This window comes from Molothrus ater, chromosome 1 (assembly GCF_012460135.2).
Source record: "Molothrus ater isolate BHLD 08-10-18 breed brown headed cowbird chromosome 1, BPBGC_Mater_1.1, whole genome shotgun sequence".
In the NCBI taxonomy this organism is placed as follows: Eukaryota; Metazoa; Chordata; class Aves; order Passeriformes; family Icteridae; genus Molothrus; species Molothrus ater.
In genome coordinates this window covers 97,051,031-97,068,753 of record NC_050478.2, presented here as the reverse complement: position 1 = coordinate 97,068,753, position 17,723 = coordinate 97,051,031, and the positions used below count along the sequence as shown (strand labels likewise).

General features: G+C 35.9%; 1 protein-coding gene across 1 annotated transcript in view; it reads left to right on the top strand.

Moving 5' to 3' along the window:
• DOK6 (docking protein 6) overlaps nucleotides 1-17,723 on the top strand; it is a 240,952-nt gene that overhangs the window by 147,311 nt on the left and 75,918 nt on the right. The window contains exon 5 of the mRNA XM_036378992.1: nucleotides 7,198-7,387. Within this exon, the coding sequence (XP_036234885.1) occupies nucleotides 7,198-7,387 (190 nt within the window). The remainder of the gene's footprint in view (nucleotides 1-7,197; nucleotides 7,388-17,723) is intronic.

Sequence of the window (17,723 nt, the reverse complement as noted above, 5' to 3'; positions counted from 1 at the left end):
TTTGTTGCCTGACCCATACAAAGGCTTTCTTTCAGATCACTGAAATAAGATGTCTCTTATTGTTTGAGCACGACCACAGATTGTAATAAATATTATAGTGCTAATGGGTTTTCAGTTTTGGATAATTTTTTTGCACTTTTAAAGGCTAAAAGACATTGAATGGTGTCATACTGTTCAGATCTCTATGATATAAGAGGTGCTAATGCATTAATCCCAAAAGAACAGGTGTATTAAGCATTAATTGCATCCCATTCCATTGAGGTTTTTTCAAATAGTCACTTTTCACTAAAGATTTTCCGAAATGTGTAAAATTTGGTAAAGATACCTCTTTGGACTAGAAAAACTAACCTAATAAGGTGGGGGTTTTTTCATGAACTGCTTTACCTTTTTCAAGAGATAATATTTTTAAAATGCAGTGTTCTTCATGTATTCAACTACTTGCCCAATCTTGTTCTTAAAGGACATTTTAATGATGTAAGTAAGGATACTCACCAAACATATCAGATAAATAAATTGGCTCTCTTTCAAACAAAAACCCCCAACTTTCTGATGTGTAGATTTGTAGTTTCTTTTCCTGTATGTGACCACCAAAGCCACTACCTTCAGTTTGAGACATTTGAAATAATTTTTCATAATTGTTATTGTATATGCCCTTGGGCCACTAAAATTGCTACATGCTACTTATATTTTTATACACAAAAAATTAAATTTCAGAAAACCTTTGGTAAATAAAATATGCATGGTTTCTCTCATCTTTTTAATACATTTTTTTTATTATTTCTGAGCCTGTTTATCCCCCCAGTCTCACTCTTGTGGTCCTTCTGAGATGAGCTTTAGATTTGAGAAGGGAAGACACTTGATTCTCTGTGGCAGGAATGCAACAACATGGTTTGCAAAAAAAATTTGCTCCAAAGGCTGGCAAAACTGTTGTTTGGTGTGCAAAGGCCGTACAATCACAAGGCAGTTCTGTCCCATGACAATAGGAATCTAAAGAAATAGAAATCTAAACCTGAAAGAGGCATTCTTTTATAGCTCTGGAGTGGTCAGTAGGTGCCAGTGGGATCTGTTTCAGCATAGCTGAGCTGTTGTTTGAGCCTCCAGCACCAAGCAGTTCTGCAGTGGTGACAGCAAAATGAGGCAAACTGTAGAGCTGCTCTGCCTATAGCAGAGGGCTCTGCTGCTGTGTCTTGTAGGAAGGTGAGAGAAGACATCTAAGCTACTTTTGTGCAAAGCACATCAGTAACAGGAAGCTTCTCACTGGATTTCAGCTCCATTATTGCTTTCCAGAAGTATTACCACAAGTCTTGCTGCGTAAACTCTGCTGCAGAAAATGACTATTAGGTGGTTTTCTTTTGAAATTTAAGGCTCACAACTAATGGCTGCTTAGCTTGGAATGATGCACAAATTCCAATTAAATTGAGATGTGAAATGAAGCTTCTGTTGCTCTCCAACCATTTTACCTACTCTCTCCTGCAAATCTAAGTGATTTGTTGGTGTACCTCAGCCCTGTAGCAGCAACCTTGTTTCTGTTGCTGCTAGTTTCTTTCACACTGAACATGGTCTCTAGCACTTGTGAATTTCCCTTTAGATTATTTGCTAAAGAATTAAAATACAGTATAAAAGCAAAAGCAGTAGAGACCTCACTTCAGAATCCTATTCAGGTAATTTATTTCATATAATGACAGTGAAGCTTTATATGCAAATAGTAATACACAGTTATAACTCCATGAAAGAAAATCTGGACTGAATTGGATCTGATTACACTGTTGACAAGTGTAAGCAATGTGCTGTGATTCTTGCATGCACATTTCATAATCCTTAGGTTTCTCAAGCTGCTGCTAGATGAAGAAGTTGTGAATGTAGAGTGTTGACTTCATTTGGAAGAACTGGAAGCTTCCTTTCCAGCTCTCGATGCATTTGGAAGCATTTGCGATACATCCCAAAACATAATGACAAAAACAAATTTTGGAGTTTTGGGGTTCTTTTTTGACTTTTATCTTTCCAGGTGATGTCATATCTAGAATTTCTCCATTCTCATAATGGATAGTGTGTTCAATGTGTCACTATTTTCATTCTTTATAAAATGAAGCAATTTGAAAGATGTCATCTGATGGACACTATACAATAACAGACTACATTTAATGTGAAAAAGAAATCAGAATATTCAAGATAATGTTGGTTAAAAAAGCAGTATGTGTAGACTATTAATCAATTCACTTTTTAGGAGCAGGTGCATCTGTTTGGTGAAGATTCTATTTCTATCTGTTTTAAATACTAAATAATAGTGCTAAAATAGTTGAATACTCATACTAAATAATTTTCTATTAAACTTTTCTTGTACTAAACCATTTTCTATTAAACTTTACTTGTAAACTTGATGTAAAACTTAAAGAAAATGGGCAAATGTTAAAATGCAAATTTTTAAACTGAAGAAAAGACCTGATCCATCCTTTGCTGCTATATCTTATTTACTCCTAATTCAATCCTGTGATATCAATTAAAGGCTTTTTAATTATGTGTTTTGAGGCTTTATTAAAAAAAAAATACTCCATGATAAACATAATTTTTATTTTCAAAGTCTGGAAAATTTTGAAAGATAAATGAATTTTTGCTTTTCCTCCCTGCCTAATATTTAATTAGTATTAATAAATTACTTCCTTTGTAAGGTTTTTGTTCTTTCATTGGTTTTACCTTCCTTTTTTATTTAAAAACCTTCCACAGGAGCAGCAGTCTTGCTTCCTGGATTTTAATTGCAAGAAAGTCATTAATTCTTGTTAGTAAAAATTTAGCTTTTCATAGTGAACAACGTCCTTGAATCCTCAGAAGAGGATTATGAGGCATTTCTTTGTGCTACATATTGAGATTACAAACGGCAGCCAAAGCATAGAGACTTTGTAATTACATTCACAGAGCTGACTTGTTTTAGGGCATTTTCTAGGGTCTGTAGAATATCTGTAATTTAATACATAAAAGCACTTTGCATGGTTTTTTATTCATCTTCTGTTATCCTTAATCCATTCTTATACAATAGGTTTGTTTTTTGGGCTTTTTTAAATAGATGAAACACAGACAGTTTTATTCAGAAAAGCAAGGTGTTTACAGTTTTAATGTTAATCCAGTGAGACTTCAGATTCTTCTCTACCTTACTACTTACCACTGAAACAATTTGAAGTATTTACCTACTTTTTTATTGATATGCTTACATTTTTAGTGAATGCAAAGCAGAATATTTATAAGCAAAGGACAAAAAAATTTCTTCTGAAATCCTGGTTCCTCACTGCATACAGAAGAAGGGAAACATTCTAATAGCCCTGAGATATGAATAAACACAAAATGCTGCCCCTTCCAGACTTTAAGCTCTCTTTCCACCTGAAAATTAGCCACAGCTGGTCAGCAGGAGAAGTCTCACAGGTGGAGGAGTTTCTTTCACATATAAATTGAATATTTGCTTTCAAATCCTCTACTTATTTATATAGGTGCCACTAACCTGACTGTCACCTTCTATATGTAATTTTTTTACCCATCATTAAAGCTGAAATGAAACCAAGCATCTGGATTGCAAGATTGCAATGTCATCTGGTTGGTTTTCCAGCTGGGATGATTTAACCAAGGAATCCAGTGATAAAATGGCAGCATCAGGATCACTGGGCTCCCATCACTTTGCTCCCCCAGTACAGCTGGAAGGCCAAGAGCATTTTGGAGTTGCTGCCAAGTCTCTGTCTCAGTCAATATGCTCATTTTCATAAAGACTCTTGTGCTCCTATGCCCTGGAAAGCATTATTAAATGTCTTATTCTTGCCAAAGCCCAAATGCTAAACACCTTTACATGCACTAAGTGTGTGATGAAGCATTGCTCTGCTTATTCAAGGAGATGGGAAAGAGCAGTCACATTGAGTGAAATAATAAGTGTAGCAATATAGCAGCATTTTTTTCTCATCCTGGCTCCCCTACTCCCTGAACTTTGCTCTCACCTGTTTAGAGAAGGGAGGAGGATAAGAATCCTGAATGCTGAGGAATTGTGCCTGTTCAATCCCAGTCTCACCTTGTCCAACAACATTGCATCTTGTTTGGTTTCTTCCATCTCCCTACTTTTTGAGCCCCTTATTAACTTCTATTTGCTTAGTTTTACTAGCCAATGGACTGTTATTATCTCATCCTACTCATATGCAGATGGTATCTGAACCAAAGAGAAGCAAAATAACTTATTCAATGTCATTCAGAAGATTTGGTGTCAGAATTCAGCTGGAATCCCCAAATCTGACCTATGATGAGTTTTTGTTTTTGCCTGGATGAGTGTAAGGGCAAAACATGCCATTAAAGATGGAATGACTGTATTACCATTAACTAGATACCTGCTCAAATATTTTCTGAACTGGAAAATTTTGACCCTGCATGTTAATTAAAACCATTTAATCTACAGCTTTCCATGTCCTCAGCTGCCCACTATTCAAACATATAGGTTTTGTTCCAAAAGCAAAACTATCCCACCCTCAATCTTCTACAGCACGTATGTTTGTACACTCATTTTTCTTGCCAATTTGATTCAGTTCCAAGGGTGCCACGTTTTGCCCTGCAGCTGATGTTCACTTTAATCAGACATACTTCCTTTAATCCCTGACATCTCACCTTAGACACTGACCTCCCATGCAAAGTCAGCAAATGTCTCCTGACAGTTTGAGGATACCATATGTCCTGAATGCCCTTCATGCAATAATATCCTCAAACCCATTACAGAAGTTGAGCATTTCATGACTAACCTGGTAACATCTAAAGCAAGTTGAAGTATTTTGTGTCTTCCACACAGCAGTTGAATGTTAACTTCAAAAAATAATTGTACCTTTTCATTTTCTCTGCTGTCTGAGGCATTCTGTCAGTGAAGATGGGGAAAGAGAAAGATTTTCATTCTCATATAGTACCCCCATCCCCCATAGATACACTGTGTTATTTCGTGTCATGCAAGAGAGAAAGAGCTGACAGGCCAGTTACTGCATCTTTCTTTCAAATGGAGGAGGGAAGTGGCAATAACTGACAGCACAGCAATGCAAAGCTGGAGTCTAATACATGATAAAAGTATGATGATACACTGCACAGCTGTGAGGAATTTCTGTGTGACGATCCCAATGACATATGGATACTGAAAGGGTGCATATACATACATATACATACATATGCATATATATGTATATAATTGCAGTGCAAAGGGAAAGTTATCTTGTTCACCACCATTCCCTTCCCAATGTGCTCTTTGACCCACTACTCCCAAGTGTGAGTCCTTCCATTTAGTTTAGTAGGCATTACATTACACCCCTGCCCCATGCGCTCCTCTGAGCATTAGGGGGAATTCTCCTCAGGGATCTCAGCAGCCTCTGCTAATCTACTTCTGCTGTGTGTCACAAGACTTTCACAAAATGTCTGGGGTTTCACACATGGGATCCTAGTCATAAAATTAAACTTTTAGGGCTAAAACCCATTAGTGTGACTAATGAGAACTTGGGCCTGGGAGAAGAGGTTGTGACTACATGAATAAATTGGGGAGCCATTAATAGGACAAAATTAAATTGACTGAAACAGAACAACATTAGGGATGACAAGTTTACTTATAGCTATGCAGCAATTTTTATTGCTCAGCTAGCAGTTCCTGGCTTTCTCTAATTCCTCAAACTTTTGCCACTTTATTCACACACACACAAACTCACACACACTCATATTTTATATCAACTCACGTGCAATATTTTAACTGTTTTGTCAAAAACATATATATATATATATAAAATGTTTAAAAATTAGAGACATAATGCCTATCATACTGAATTTCAAACAGAATGGGAAGCTAATTTTGGGTGTTGCAGTAAATTTCTCTCACTTGAATTTAAATTCTTTCCTAATTTTAGGACACTGTGAGAAAATTTAGTTCCAATGATGGATTAAAAATATTTAATCCACCCTTTTTACCCTCTAACCCTTTTTACTTTATCAAGTAAATGGAGGCAATTTTCCTATCAGTTGTCCCTCTAAAGAACATTTTCCTAATATTGTTATTGAATAAGCATTGCTCATGCTCATACTTGGAATTGTTCTTAGGTTTTTTTGTCAACACTTTCAGGCAGTAGAATTGACATTTTGCATTTTTACTCATTTCAAAGATGAAAAAAAACTGTGACAGGAAAGTTGTGAGTGTACTGCACTCTCTCCCATATGATGCTATTAAGCCCTAATATTGCAATGCATGAAGGCTGGCACTTCCAACTGTACAACCAGAAATTTAACTGAGTTTTTCATTCTTTGTAGAAGCAACTCATAGAAACATTAGTTATTCTTCAAAGAAAATTGCATTTGTATTTAAATTTCTCTTCCTAATAATATTTACTTCCTTCCATATGAGTTAATGGTGTTTTACATCACCTTGGTTCTCCTGGTTTTTTTTGTTTCCTTTTTTTATGATTATTTTTTTTGCATTGCTTATTAAATCCCATGCAATTCAGGCACTTCAGAAAATTATTAATGCCCTTGACCTCCTACTGCAATAAGTGCACTTTGCAAGCAAAGTGCAGCTGACAGTGATTGATGTCATGACCATAATAATATATCATGTTGAATCAGATGTTTCAAGAAAGCAACAGATGATTAAAATTGTTATTATTTTTGAAAATATTAATTACTTTGGCAAATAAACAGAAACTGAATGCAAGGAATGTAATTATTTACAAGCTTCAACAAGTAAACTTGGATTTGCAATTTCAAGGACAGCTTTTACAAGAGGTGATGGCTGCACATACATGTTTTGCCAGGATACCTTTAGTTCTATTCTTTGAGAGAGGAGTCTCTGTCAGAGTTCTCATCATTGTGAGTTTTGATTTGTAAAAAGTCATGGACCTTAATGTCAGGGTAAAAAAGAACTTCAGTAAAGTTCTGCAACATATATCCAAGAGAACTATGCAGATCATCTGTGAAAGATGTTTCAGACTGCTGCATCATTTGTAAGGGAAACGAACCAAAGCTTATATTCCTCTTATTCCTCTCTTATTCACTAGCAGGACAGCTTCAATACCAGTGGATCCTCACTTCTGTTAAAGCCAGAAATTTGGCTTTGATTTCTGGATCATCAGAACTAAAAACTTTATTTCTTTTTTTTTTTCCCAGTATAAAATCTTACTTTAACCTGTGGTATCTTACTTTGTGGTTTTGTTTTTTTTCCAGAACGATTCAATGTATACCTTATGCCTACACCAAATTTAGATATCTATGGGGAATGTACAATGCAGATCACACATGAAAACATCTATCTCTGGGACATCCACAATGCCAAGGTCAAGCTGGTCATGTGGCCTCTGAGCTCTTTGAGGAGATATGGACGTGACTCAACGTGGTTTACATTTGAGTCTGGAAGGTAAGAGCTAAGGAGATGCAAAAAAAGAATAAATGAACAGTGTTTTGTTTTTTTTTTTTAATAAGCAGTCTGATGAATTAAATATGCCTCTCCTTATAAAGCAAGACAGAATACATGGCCTCTCCATAGACTTCCCTTTGCTGAATATTACTTTTCAATATATCCAGGCCAGTGTTTGAAATAAACGTTAATATGTCTCATATTAAAAATGAGCTTAAGCTCCCTCTGACTTTTATTTAACTGTGATTGAAATGTCATTCTTAAGTTTTATGAGTCTCACTGTGCTTAAACAGTAGTGTGGTATGATTTGAGTACTTTTGATGTAGAAGAAATTAATTCTGGATCATGGAAAAGGCTCATCACACAAGTATGAATGGAATAACTTCCATTACAGTGGATATTACTCTTTTTGGATGTTCCTGATGACTGATTGCCACCCTAGAGTATAATTGCAAGCAGGAATACAGAGAACATTGTGAACCCATAAAAAGGCTAGCTCTTTTTCCTGCCTGCAGTTTTAATCCTCATTGCCATTTCCATCTTCAGATCAGTTTTAAATTTCCTTAGAGCTCTGTTATGTCTCTCTTTAATGCATTTCATACCTTGCCATTAGGTTCACTGCCTTTTCTGCATTTCTGCACAAAAATAATTCTGCATTTAACTCTCCCTCTGGTTGTGTTTCAACTAGTATTTTATGGTTCTAGACTATTTTTTTATGGTTTGGTTTGGGTTTTTTTATGGGTCATCATACTCCTTTATGAGGAGCCTGAATTTTCTGAAACAATCTCTGAAGTTACAGGTATCTCTACACTCTTGAGTTAGACACACTGTCTTGTTAAAAAAAATCTTTATATGCTTTTTGATGTTTACTTATTCAATACTATTAACAAATATTCACAAAAGTACAGTTTGTGATCAGAAACAAAACCATGGATCACATGGACCCTACTGTCTAAGGGGATAATGGCCAAAATTCCTCTGCCATTTCTATAGCTGGGAGCTACCATTTTACCAGTAATTTGTATATCCAGAATGCTGTCACTAGACCATTTTGATTCTCTGTTAGTTTTCTGTGATGAGTTCACATGAAGACATCACTGGAGTTTTTTATTTATTTTTTTTTTTTAAATAGCAAAAGTTGACCCATGTTTCAACTTGATTTCAATGATTAAGCTGAGGGGCTTATTCAAATACACAATTTTAGCATGAATTAGCATTTCAAGCCTCCTACAGTATTTTAATTCCATTTCAAGCCTCCTACAGTATTATAATTCCATGCTAGTATCTGAATATCATCTGCTCCTACAGTCCATGAACCACATGACCTGATGAAAAGTGGATTGTTTTCCTGTGCTTTATTATTATGAGATAGCTCTGCCTTTATCTGTCATGCTTTATTGTCTTTGATCTGATTCCTCCCTTTTTGCTTGCTTGGGAGTACTTTATCTATCTGATTTGAAAATGCATAGAGGTAAAAAAAAAAGGGCTAGAGAAAAGTTGGTATCTTCAATAACATCTGAAGGCTATATAGGGCAATAATAGCACTCATTTTAAAATCTGTTGTTGATTTGCTTGGGTTTTTACTTTATTTTTTTAATCAGCAAATCATCTTTCTCCTCTTTCTGAACATGATTTTCTTTGTCCCCTGATCTGCTAGTGCCTTAATACAATAAATTCCTGATGCATGTTGTTTTATCAGAGGTGAAGCACTCATCCATGTTTTATGAGAATGTTATGCAGTAAAAATGTTGTTGCTTTAATTTTTCCCTAAGGCCTAAATATTAAATGTAGGCAATTGCTTTAAAGGAAATATTTTTGAATAGGTTATTATGTTTTAGTATGTTTTAGCAGATATCCAGTATATGTGTATGAGGTTTGCATGAACATTAGAAGCTCAGTTTTATATATTTAATTTACATCCTGAGTTTTGGTATTACTTTGTTTGAGAAAATAAATCCCTTCAATAACATAAATGGACATATTCACAAAGAGATACTATGTTAAATAAATTGATCAGAATTAAGCTTTTTGACAAATTTATATTTTAATGAATATATTGCTTTTCATTTAAATGGAATGTTAATATGGATGTATAAAACTGAACTGCTCACTTGTCTAATGAAATGCAATGACTACACAATTTGAAGAATGTCTAAAATATGGGAGGAATGAATTCAGATTCTTTTGAATTCTTTTAATCTGCCAGATTTTTCTGTATAGTTTTGCGCTGAATTGGAGTAAATATGTGCCTTTGCACTATCTATGAAGTTAGACTTGTCCTGATTTTTTTATTATTTATTGAAGCAATGAAAGTAAGTATTCCTTGCTCAGACATTTCCTTAATCTGTCTTTTCGTCTATCCAAACCCTGCTGAGATATGGGGAAAGAACCATTTTGTGTGGCTTTGTTCAATGCTGGATGGAGAGATTCTCATTACCTAAAGTACCTGATTAGGGCTAATCCCATGAAATCTCTTCACCTATCAGAAAACAGTCGTTCACAACTCCATTAGGCACTACAATAGCTTTGTATGGATTCATGCTGTTTATCTAACACAGTAAATGGATCAGAGCACATGAGGTAAGAGCATAGCATTTACGTTTTAAGCATCAAGGCTTTCCAACTAACCAGTCTTGTTCTGGATCTGGGAGTTGTTCTGGTTTTGGAAGGGTTAATTTTCTTCACAGGAGCTGTTATGGGGCTGAGTCTGGGATTTGTGCTGAGCACAGGTTAGTAACCCGGGGATGTTTCAGTTGTTGTTGAGCAGAGCTTACACAGAGTTAAAGACTTTTCTGCTCCTCACCCCACCCCACCAGCAAACAGGCTGGGGGTGGCACAAGGAGTTGGGAGGGGACACAGCTGGGACAGCTGACCCAAGTGACCCAAGGGACAATCCTATACTGTATGGCATCATGCTGATCATATAAAGCAGGGGGGGGAGAAGGAATAGGGGGACATTTGGAGTGAAGGCGTTTGTCTTCCCAAGTCATTGTTATGTGTGGTTGAGAGAAGTTTTCCTGGGAATGGTTGAACACCTGTCTGCCCATGGGAAGTGGTGAATTAATTCCTTGTGACATTTTGCATGTGCACAAGGCTTTTACTTTACCTATTCCACTGCCTTTCCTCACTTTTACCCTTCCGCTTCTCTCCCCCGTCCCAGCGAGGGAGTGAGAAAATGGTTGTGTGATACTTTGTTGACAGCTGGGATTAAACCACAACAGGAGTTTTAATGTTTAATCATCAATGATTCACAGGATTTCCTTAGTTTATGGTTGTATGTAATATGTTCAGACACCTCATTCTCATTATTTTGGATATTGGATACTTTGGAGGCACTGTGGAGTTGATCTGCATAGGTGCACTTACTTCTCTTCAAACTTTTAGTGGTGCTGCTCCATGTACATGGGCTAAATTAGTCTTTGACTGTCTCTGATGTTAAGCCTCTGAAATGGGAGATGTGTCCTTACAGAGCTGCCCTCCCTAACTGTCCACATGAAGTTGCTCTTAATTTGCAAGGGATTGCATTAAGTACATGCAATTTAAGAAACATGCCAGAAAAGTAGTAAAACAGCTACAGGTGAAACATTTAATAGTCCTGATCAGGTGTGAAGACATCCTTTTCAGTCTCTTGTCCAAATTACAGGATTCTTTTTGCTGATATTGTAAGCCAAACAATCACCATAAAAAAAAAATCCTTACCATAATAAAGGCCATAAACAATGTTTAAATTCCACTCTCTGGTAACTACAAAAGGCAGTTGTCCAATCTTTCCTTTTGGCAAAACAAGCTGTCTGAGACATCTTTTTAGGACCATAAGAGGATACTCCCAAGAATTCAGAATTGAGACACAGAGAAAATTAAGCACATATGGACTCCTTGTTCATTTTGAAATGTTTTTTCTTTCACTTTACTGTAATTTTGTCTTTTACATTATTTTCTATGTATGGAAGCTGTCTGGTCAAGTGTATTAACTGGCTAGAAATATTAAAAAAAGAAAAAGCTGAAGTCAAGTTAAACATGGTGAGAAAATGAGGGGATGGGCTGTGGAAGCTCCAGCCAAAATTTGTCAAATTTTGTGACTTTCCAGCAGAGACTTTGAGGCAGAAGATTTTTTTCTTGGATTTTTGAGAGCAGAAGGAGCCTCAAATCTATTACATACTCCTTTTTCTGAAATACATTTTCTTTTACTTTGTAGACAAGATGTTGAAATTTAAGCAATTTCAAGTATTTCCAAGTAATTCATGCTGTGCATTCAAAGAGACTCATTGAACCACACTAAACTATTCCTTCTTTATTTGCCTTTGATTTAGTTTTTTTGTTCATCAGAGAAAATTTAATGAAATATGGTCTTCTCTATCACTTCTAAGATCTGGAATCTGTTTCTTTGGTTAAGAAAAATATTAAGCTCAAGCATTACACAGTGGTGACATGAGAATTTCTCAGATTTTTTTTCCCAAGACTGATACATTCATTTTCTCTGTGGTACATACACAGATGCTAGGGTTATCTGAAGCAGAAAGTTCACTGTTTCCTTCAGGCACTACATCTGACTGAAATGTTTCATTTGTCTGTCAGTCCTCTGTGGTGATTTTTGGTGTTAATATGAAATGTATTAGTCAATTAACCCTTAAAGCTCAGTCACAGTTAACATGCTCTTTTTTGCTTTTGTGGGAGGAGACCCCTTATGCATGTACCTCGTGAGACAGCTGTCATGGGACTTCATAAACTGCTGTACATGCCTGTACCTCCCTGAAGACAAACCTGCAATTCTTGATTGCTGGTGGATTATCTAAATAGTGGATTAAGTTTATCTATCCTGGGTTTACGATAGAATAATAAACCATATATTTTAAATCATTCTAAATATCATTAAAAATCATAAACTTGTGATAGAATTTGTGAGTCATTTTGGGTTGAGCATCAGTATGAGCACTTGTGCAGCTCCAGTAGATAATTTATCATTCCACATAAATGTTAGCACAGAGCTCTCAGCATCCCACACTTTAAATAGTTAAGTTTGCTAGGATCTTTTCCTTCTTTTCCACCTTTGTGATATTTTCAAAAAGCCAAATTACCTGCGATATAAATTTTCTGTGGTTTTATGTTTCCTCATGGTCCCTTCACTTCTTTCTCATATCCTTTCCACAAGTGGCATATATCTCTAAAATCTGAAAATAAAAAGCTTTCTTGAAAAAGAAACATTAATCTCTTTTATGTATCCTACCCTGGCTTTTTCCTCAGTAATGACGCAGCTCTCATTTTAGGGAAAGTGGCATTTCTTAGCACTGAAAAGGTTTCATTAGTTCCTGTTACTTAGCAGTGCCAAGGTTATACTGTAATATGTTGTAATTGTAGTTCCATTCCTACTTTTTTTCCATTCCAGCTCTCAGTTTGCCTCTTGCCAAATTCCTGACCTGGAAGAAGTTCTGTGTTAGTCATTTGATTCACTTAAACCCTACTTGATTCACTTAAACCCTACTTAAAAAGGAGTTGAGTATTTAACTCATCTACAGGACCCTTACTCTGGTTTTGATCATGGTACCTAATCTAAGAACTGTTTTACTACCAGAAGCTAATATAGATCATTGTAAGTGATTTATAAAGTGCTCATTGCATTTTCCCTCTGCCAAGGCTCCTCTCAGACTGCTCTAGCATTGATAAGTCAGAGCAAGTTCCACCAAAACTCACATAGCAATGAAATTCTTCATCATATAATTGACTATGGGAAGCAGAGAGGAGAGAGGGTTGCATTGTACCTTCTAAAGCATTCTGCTTTTCTAAACCCTTTTTTGAAAATTTTCTTATGATATACAAACCTACAAAAGATTTTCTCCAACTGACAAAGAATGCCTGATCCACTTCACTTCACTGAAAGATAATTTTTATGAGAAAAACACTGACATCTTAAAAAGAACTATATTGAGAGAATTCCCTTTTTTAATTTTAACAGAAATAGTTAAATAGATTGAAAAGTCAGTGACTCTTAGGACAGAGCACCAAGCTTCATAGATGACATTCTGTAGTATAATAATGGATAAAGTTATAAATACTAAATTGATAGCAATGAGCACATCACTAGCTAATTAATTCAGCATTGCCCAAGCTGTTTTCTTATGAATTTGTACTGAGTGAAAGACATGCAGTTAGAAAAGCAATCACCCAAATTTTGTGCAGTGAACACAGCTGATATGCAGCTGAGAAGGAAAGCCAACATCTCTGAGGTGTCTGTAGAAGTGGGTTATATTTACAGATCACAGAGGGATCAGTGTGAGTTGTCAGCTGATCACCAGCTGTCCAATATCATTTGTTTATTTGAAATGCTGCAAAGCTTTTTAATGGAATCAATAAGAATGGTGTTGTATTTGATAGAGTATTAGCAGACAGCATGTTAAGTTCCTCCTATGATCTTGGCATAACATGAATTGTACCTTTCAGTTGAAGTGCCTAATTTGCTTTCTCCCTTCATAAAACAGTCACCTCATAGTCAAATTAGGGCTTGTTTGAAAATATTTTGAGACTAGCTACCATTTAGCTTTCAGGAGGTTCTATGTCCACGTGTGAGCCCAAAAGATTTACTTACTTACCATATTCTAATAGTCTCTTTTTCATACCCATGCTCTCCTGTAGGCTTGCATTGTTGGATTAATATTCCTGAAGCTGAATATGGCTAACAAGGTTATTGCTGTGTAATGTATGAATGCAGAAGAAGCAGACAAAATAATTCATACATTCTTAATCACATTAGGATTCACTTAATGTTTCAACTCTGCATTTTAACCTTTGAATTACACAGTCAGCAACAGCAATAATTAATCTCATATGGCAGGTCTGGATAATTTGAAATATCCCAGCAGCAGGTCCTTTTATCTCCAAGAGGCATAATAACCTTTAACTTCTTACCAGAAAATACAGGAAGGCTAAAATAACTCAGACTTGAAACCCAAAACAATTTAGTCAAAAAAAAGAAATTGATGTCAAAACTCAAAGCTTTTAAATACAAAATACTAATAGATTTTGCAATGTTCTTCATTTAATATATAGATGCCATTTACAATAAAATGTCTGGTTTAGCACTGAAATACTGTTGCATCTCTCCCCCAGCAAGGCTATTTGCATGAGCTAATTAAAAATGCTGAAACTTGATGCCTAATTATCTATACCAACAGTGGAAGAGTGTTAAATGCTTCACAAAGGGCAATCCAGAAGGCCACGTTTTGCACGGAGAACCATGTAGCTAGCAAGAATGCTAAGCACAAATAAATCCTTCTTTTCTCCAAAGCTTATGAATGTAGGATCATCAGTTGAGGAGGAGGTTTGAAATATCCATTATGCTAGGGCTGTGTACTGTACAAACATAGAAGGAAGTAATCAAAATGCAAGAGCTGGAATTTGCACAACAAAAGAGGCTTGTTCATGAATATGTAGGGACCTGTGCAAACCCGTGCTTGCACATGCACACGTGGAGCATTGCAGAAGCATAAAGGGGCACGGTTTTATATGTTGTGTCAGGAACTCTGGTTCCTCTGATGGCACGTAGGTTTATTCTAAAGGCATTTTAGTGTTGAACAGTTGTCTCTTGTACATCAGATGCAAAAGCAATTGCAATGGAAGTTTTATTCTTCTCTCAGGCTTGAGTCTTCATTACAATGAAATCATGTTGAGTACAGCTTGACAGTTGTTCACTACTGTTGAACTGAGAAAGCTGCTTTAGCAGTCTGGTTTTGGAAGGTTTTGCCTAATATCTGCCAAATTCCCCCTGTTCTTTCAGGCAGTGTTGATTCATTGTTCTCAGAAATAATAAACTCACTTATAAGTAGCAGCTGAGGCCACTTGGTCTGTTCAGCCTTGAGGAAACTTGCAGTCTTCAACATCCTCACAGTGGGAAGAGAAGGGACAGGTGCTGATCTCTTCACTCTCATGACCAGTGACAGGACTCAAAGAAACAGGAAGAAACTGAGTCAGGAGAGGATTAGGTTAGATATCAAGAAAAGGATTTTCACCTTGAGGGTGCTGAAACAGGCTCCCCAGGAGACTGGTCACAGCACCAAGGCTGACAGAGTTCAAGAAGAGTTTGGACAGTGCTCTCAGGCACATGGTGTGTCCTTTGCAGGGTCAGGAGATGGACTCTATGATCCTGATGGATCCCTCACAACTCAGCATATTCTATTATTCTATAAAAATACCTATTGGCATCTTTTTGTTTTGCTTTATTAAGATGCATTTCTGGAAAATGTGGGTACCCAGTAACTTCTTTGCTTCCAAAAGAGGTCAGTAGAGTGTTTTTGGCCATTACTGTCAGTCACAGATGGACAGCAGTTCTAGAAATACTTCTGTGTTCCGGACATAGTAATTGTGTGAGAGCAGAAATTCTAGCTTAGAAATTTCCATGGTGATTCTTTTTTTCAGTAGCTGCATGCTAGTTTCATTAGTAAGTTGAATGTCCTTAACAACAAGAGCTTTATATGTATGTCACATATATTTACACACATTTCCCAACATACTTACGGTATTTGTGATCTCATGGCACCCAAGGCTGCATGGAAATGTGTCAATAACTGTGGAGGTTACTAACATTTTCTTTAAATTGGTGCAGGTTTTTTTACATTTTTTGCTTTTAAAACCAATCAATAATCATGAAAATAATACTCCCATCTATTTATTAATTATTAATTTCATTCATCATGTTATTGATTAGAAAAAATCTGCTTTTCTGTAAAAAGCTATTGATAATCAAAACCAGGACAATAATATTGAAAAAAAAACACAAATGGAGACAACATTAGTTTGCAAACCTGACAATTTTCTTGCACTGGTGAATAATTAGGATGTTTTCGTTAAAACCTCTAAACATGGTAAATAATTCTGATAATATATATTCTTCACCACTTCCCAACAGCTTCACCATTAGTGAAATCCAATTTACTTTTTTGAACTTTTAGTACTAAGACAAATACACTTACACACACAGAGAAGTATTTCAATAACATGTGCAAAATAATATAAATGTTTTCTTCCCGAAATATGTATGTAACTAAATATTAAGACCTGAAAGAACTATCCAATTGACCATTCATGATTAATTGTTTTAATTTTTTAAGTAGTGCCTGAGTACAAATCCATGTGCTAAATTTCAAGGGTTTTTTTTTTCACACAGCACTTTGCTAAGGAGAAAACAAGGCTAATAATTGAAAACCATGTCACAGCCCTCCTAGCATTACCATATTTTATACCCCCCTCAAGTCTTTTATTGCAACTAAATGTCCTCTCACTCTAATTTAAATTAAGTAAAGAACTATTAAAATATTGTCACATAGGGGAGATGGAGAGCACATTTTGCTTTACAGGCAGTGCCTACCCAGTAGCATTCTGGCAAAATCAGGCTATTTGGTCCCACCGGCTCCTTTAATCTTCCACTTATTTATAAGGTACCAAAGGAAGGTTTGCCCCTTAGCCCCTGTAGAGGAAATGCTATTAGCTGCTGTGTCCCTCTTAATGGTACTTCTTTGCTATCACAGTAAGTTATTACTATTATTGCACTATTAATAATGCTGTACTCTGTGGTGTGTGATTTATTTCTGCTGTGAGTGGTCATTTGTCACATATTTTCTAAAAAGCTTCCATCTTATTAGAAAGAAGGGAGGGAGAACTAGCATCTAATGGAATCTCTCAATCTCGGCTGCTCCAAACATCATTTGATCTTTCTGACTTTTTGGAAGAAAACTCAGTCAGTGCTATAATTCACTGAAATCTTTCATCTACTTGATTATCCTGTCAGTGGCCAAAAAGTCAAATATGACATTGTATTCGCATGGCTTGCTTGAACCAGTATATCTAAGCAAATTTTCACATTTCTTTACTATTTTTTTTAATAATTCTCTGTCCAACTTGAAAAATATCCCCTCTTTAAAATGATACTTTAAATGGTTCCTGATACACTTTCTGAAAACAACATTTTGAGATGAGTGCCAGGAGGGATTTTATTTACCTGAAATGGCTGAAATTTCATCAACTTGATTATGACGGTAAATATAAATTATCATCACTTACTGCATTTACTAGTATGCAATGCTTAAAAAGTCAAAAACATTTGAAACTGTCTTACCATAAGTATCATTTATGGGTCAGGAATGGGATTAAGGGCAGAAAACTATATAGTCCTGGGGATGGTTCAATGGAAAACCCTGAAATTCTTTCAGATGAGGGCGCCAACCCTTTATTTAATGAAGGCTTGATCATGTGTATCTCTGCTCATCTAAGATTCTGCTTCTGCCATCAGAGAACAAAGAGCAATAAAACAAAGAGCTTGCTGGGACCAAGAGAAACTGAAGAGATTGGT